General features: G+C 55.5%; 1 protein-coding gene across 1 annotated transcript; it reads right to left on the bottom strand.

The window, feature by feature from the left end:
- Positions 1 to 1,491: 1,491 nt before the first annotated feature.
- On the bottom strand, positions 1,492 to 3,724 carry LOC138062724 (olfactory receptor 14J1-like). The gene is made up of 2 exons (XM_068921730.1): positions 3,227 to 3,724; positions 1,492 to 1,602 (listed from the first exon to the last, which is right to left on the bottom strand). The coding sequence occupies exons 1-2, from the start codon at positions 3,722 to 3,724 to the stop codon at positions 1,492 to 1,494; spliced, it is 609 nt and encodes a 202-aa protein (XP_068777831.1).
- Between the last annotated feature and the right edge of the window lie 1,485 nt (positions 3,725 to 5,209).

Here is a 5,209-nt window from a genome sequence, read left to right as displayed (position 1 = left end):
CAGAGCAGGAGGGCTGTGGGGGGACGGGGCACCGACGGCTGTGGTGGGGACCGTGCCAGGGGGACGTGTCCCCAGCCCTGAACACACCCTGCCCTGGCCGGTGCCTGCACAGCGGGGCCATGGGGCTGTGCGCAGGTGCAGGGATGGGGTGCGACTGGGAGCCCCGATGCTCCTCACGGCTCCCCTGCAAAAAAGAAACCACCAGGAGAGCTCTCCCAGCCCTGCCCCACGAGCTCTTGTCCCTGCCCCAGCCACGGCAGAGCAGAGGCTGAGCACCAAGAGGCCCCTCAGGCAAAGCTGGGCCGGCCTTGGGGAGCAGGTCCTGAGCACTGGGACAGGCAGAGCGCCCTCCTCCTATGTCCCTGTCCTGCTGGGAGGGTGCCACCGGGCACCAGGGAAGTGGCCTGTTTCTGCCTGGGGTCAGTGCGGGACTTTCACATGTGAGATGAACGCGCCAGCCTCTGTGCTGCAGAAGCACTGTCCATGACCCCTTGCTGCAGCCCCTACTGCTCCCTGCCCTTCCTCTGCTGACCATGCCACCACCCCCGTGCTGCCCCATCTCCCCTCTCCCCAAACCGCAGGGACCAGCGGTGTGGTAGGAGCTGGCACAGCCCCACAGCTGCTCTCCAGTCCCAACCCTCCCCACCTTCCCCCCAAACATTGCATCCACCTTCCAGAAGGACAAGAAAAAGCCTCTGGGAAAGGACAGACTGCTGCGTGTCACCTCAGCCCCTGCAAATCAAATCTTCCTGGGAGTGATTTCCAGCCCCAGGAAGGGATTGGGATCAGCCAGCATGAAGTCATGGAGGGCAACTTGTGCCCGACCCACCAGATTGCCTCCTGTGATGGGATGACTGGCTTTGGGGACAAGGGGAGTGCTGTGCATAGCTTGTGTATAGCTTGAATGCAGGAAGGCCTTTGACATGGTCTTCCCTAGCACCTTTGTCACCAAAGTGGGGAGATGTGGGATGGAGCAGTAAGCACTGGAGTATGCAGGAATTTAGCTGGAGGCCACCTGGCTCCAAAGACGGAGAACAGTGGTGCAAAGTCCAACGGACTAATGGCTACCAGTGATGTTCTTCAGAGGTCACTACTGGAGCCAATGCTGTTTGCCTTTGTGAGTGATGCAGATGATGGGATGGAGTGATGGGATGCCTTTATGGTGAATTATCTCCCCTCCCCACCATAGGAACATACTAGAAGACGAACGGCCAATCACCGTGCCCTATCTATAACCTGGAGCAGGATCGATACTGCGCCACAAGGTCCCCGCAACTTTCCTTTTAAGTTGATTGGGCATCCCAGATCAGGTGGTCTGGGCTGTCGACCAAAGGAACCTTCTGGGAGGCTGGCAAGGCAGCGGGTATGCAAATGGCCGGATTGAAAGTGCATGATTTGATTGGTCAGGTTAGTCCTCCTGGGTGACTACATACTGGAGTAGTCTGGTTATAAGAACCCCTGGATAAAAGCACATGTGTGCATGTTGGAGATCTAGAGCTTGAACTTGCAAAGGCAGGTGGACACTCGCCGAAGGTCGATGCGGCCGGGGAAGAAGAGGCTGTGGCAGCTCTTGTCAGAGCTCTCGAGTTGCCCAGTCGCCTCCTACAGGCACATTTCCCCAGCTGAAGACGCCGAGCAGCTGCAGCGGCTGGCCACCGTCGGAGCGGCGGAAGCGATGCTCCATGGGACTTCGTCACCAACACCCACTCGACCGGAGCGCCGTGCGAGGGCACCACACTACGTGGAGAGGAAACCTGACCTTTCCCTCTCCGACTCCTACAATGAGGTGTCACCCCGTCCGGAGGGTCTTCCAGGAGGCCTCTAACTGAGTGCCACTTCTTCAGGCAAGAGCCGTGTGTCCCAGTCCCAGTAGGGAGCTGCTGCTCCGTCCCCGGGGACGGAGAATACCCCGTCCGGAGGGATAATTGCAGCAGGCCCTGCACGCAGGTGTCCCTTCTTCCCTCTGGGGCTATTGCCCCCCAGCCGTGTTCATTGTCAGTTCAGCTCTAGCCACAGCCGTCTAGTAGCTTGGGCATCAATCCCCTTCCACGACCTTGTTCCCCTTTCTAAAGGATGTTTCTTTATTGTTGCTGCACACTTTGATATGAAATAATGTCATTATTGTCAATTTTCATTTCTGTACTAGTATATAAATATTGTGTCTATGTATATATGCATATCTATATATACAGATATATATATATAGTTACTGTTGTTAGAGGAGGAATAAAGTTTGTTTACTGTTAAGTGTTGTGTGCGCTGGCTCTTGTAAACCCCCTCACACCTCAAGAAGGCAACCCCCAGGTCAGCTAAAGAATCTCTAAGTGGCACATACTGCTATCTAACATGCCCTTTTCGTGGTGCACGTGCACTACTGGCATGGGCTGCCACAACAGCATAACTCCGACACGGCCCAAGGACAAGGGGAGCAGCTCCCCGCAAGGGGAACAAGGTCTTGCAATGAGGCTGGTCGCTCTTTGTCTCCCCTGATCTTGTGCCCATGAGATCCCCCTCCCTGGCTGCCTGCAACCCCTCCATGCCCACACCAATGCCCAGCACACCACGACAGCCCTGGCCCTGCAGCCCCTCCGGCACCTCCTGCTGCCCCAGGGACAGAGCCACCTGCCCCGAGCTGGTGCCCAGAGAAACCTGTTTCTCGTTCTCACTTTCTGTCTCTGCCTGCTGCCCTGCTTTTCTCCTGGGACATCTCTGCTCCCCAGAGAGCCTTTCCCCAGGTCAGTGTGTCCATGCTGGCCTAGCTGATCCTACATCCCTCCCCTGTGCTCCCTGCAGGGCCCCAGGCTGGCGGTGCTGCTCTGCAGAGTGAGTGGCTGTGGGGCCACGGGGCCATGGGGTGACTCCTGACTCAGCCCTGGCCATGCTGGCTGGGGTGGGAAGCAACCCCCATCTCTGGGGGATAAAAGGGGAAGCCTGGCTTAGTGCTTCTTCATGGTGTCTGTGTTATATTCAAATGAGAGACTTCTGAGGAGAATTGGCATGAATCAAAACTTTTTATTCTTTTTGCAAGAATGGATCAGAGAAAGTAAGGGGAAAAATAGAAAAAAAAAAAAAAACACCATGTAGCCTTGATGCCAGATGCCCTGGGAATGAGGAGGAGATGCACGTGGGACAGTTACTGGTGCTGACACTGTACCCATTGAAAGAGTTTCCTCAGTGCATTCTTGAGCTCCTTGTTCCTCATGCTGTAGAGGAGGGGGTTCACTGCTGGAGGCACCACTGAGTACACAACAGCCACCACCAGATCCAGAGCTGGGGAGGACATGGAGGGGGGCTTCAGGTAGGCAAACAGGACAGTACTGACAAAGAGGGAGACCACGGCCAGGTGCGGGAGGCACATGGAGAAGGCTTTGTGCCTTCCCTGCTCAGAGGGCATCCTCAGCACAGCTCTGAAGATCTGCACGTAGGACAGCACAATGAAAATGAAACACCCAAAGAATAACAAAAGACTAACCACAATAAGCCCCACTTCCCTGAGGTAGGAGTGTGAGCAGGAGAGCTTGAGGATCTTGGGAACCTCACAGAAGAACTGGTCCAGGACATTGCCTTGGCAGAGAGGTATGGAAAATGTGTTGGCAGTGTGCAGGAGAGCATGGAGAAAACCACTGGCCCAGGCAGCTGCTGCCATCCTGACACAAGCTCTGCTGCCCATGAGGGTCCCGTAGTGCAGGGGTCTGCAGATGGCAACAAAGCGGTCATAGGCCATGACTGTGAGAAGAGAATATTCAGTTGACATGAGAAAGATAAAATGAAAGACCTGGGCAGCACATCCCGAGTAGGAAATGGCCCTGGTGTCCCTCAGGGAGTTGGCCATGGATTTGGGGACAGTGGTGGAGATGGAGCCCAGGTCGAGGAGGGCGAGGTGGAGGAGGAAGAAGTACATGGGGGTGTGGAGGCGCTGGTGGCAGGCTACGGCGGTGATGATGAGGCCGTTGGCCAGGAGGGCAGCCAGGTAGATGCCCAGGAAGAGGGAGAAGTGCAAGAGCTGCAGCTCCCGTGTGTCTGCAAAGGCCAGGAGGAGGAACTGGTTGAAGGAGCTGCTGTTGGACATTTTGCTCTCTCCATGCATGTAGGACTGTCCAAGGAGGAAAAGACAGTGACAAGTCAGGAGAGACCCTCTCTGAACAAAATTCTTTCCTTGCACACAGACATTCCCCACCAACACACACACACACACACACACACACACACACACACACACACACACACACACACACACACACACACACATTACTTTTCTCCTTCTTAGCAGCACCTTTGTTCCACTGCATGTCCAGAGCTCCAGTTTGTGCTGGCTGAGTGTGCCATGAGGAGCAGGGACCTCTGCCCGACGGCTCCAGAGGCATCAGTCCTGCTCCAATGTAGAAGGGTTTTTCAGCATGTTCCCATCGAGTTTTGACCACAAAAGTAACAGCTTCACTTTTGGGCAGCTTGTTTGTTTGCTTGTCTGCTCTGCAGGGTAGGAATATGCACCCTCTACACTGCTCTCAGTGTGAAGATGAGAGAGTCACAAGAGGCCAAAGCTCTCCCAGTGCCGCACAACAAAGCCAGCGCACTGGTCTCCCCAGCAGTCCCAGTCCCAGATGCCTTGGGCATTCACCTCTCTCAGCCACAGGACAATCTCAGCCACAACTTACCCTGAAAGGAAACTGGCCTGTGCTGATAGGGGTGTCCACTTGCACAGCGCACATCTCCAAACTCTCCTCCCTTTCTCAGCTCACATGTTGTGAGAGTGATGGAGAGGGTGTGACATCGCGCATGGCTCTGATGATCAGAAGAAGGACTTGGTGATGTGGCTCTGACACAGAGGGAGGTCTCAACACTCAGCTTCTAGCCAAAGATACACAGCGCTTATTTCAGCTGCCCACATACAGCCACCGCCAGCAGCAGTTCCAGCTCCTTAGCACCTCTGGGGCTTCTGCATGGGACATTCAGCTATCACGCACGTCCTCCAGAAGAGCTGTGCCCTTCTTGAGGGCAGCACATAGCCAAGCAGCACAGCCCAGGGAGGGTCAAGGGTCTTAAAGGTGGAGGTGTCCTGAAGGGACAGTCAGCTCATTCCCCAGCCCCACACTGTGCTCCTTTGAGCCCCTGAGGCAAGAACGAGAACTCCTCCTCTCACTCCATCCACAGAAACAGCTCTGCAGCAGGCAAGTTTGTTTTAGACTCTGCAGCTGCAAATGTCATCCCC

Source organism: Struthio camelus, chromosome 29 (assembly GCF_040807025.1).
Source record: "Struthio camelus isolate bStrCam1 chromosome 29, bStrCam1.hap1, whole genome shotgun sequence".
Taxonomy (NCBI): Eukaryota; Metazoa; Chordata; class Aves; order Struthioniformes; family Struthionidae; genus Struthio; species Struthio camelus.
Note: the sequence above shows the minus strand (reverse complement) of the source record. Positions and strands in the feature narration are given on the sequence as shown.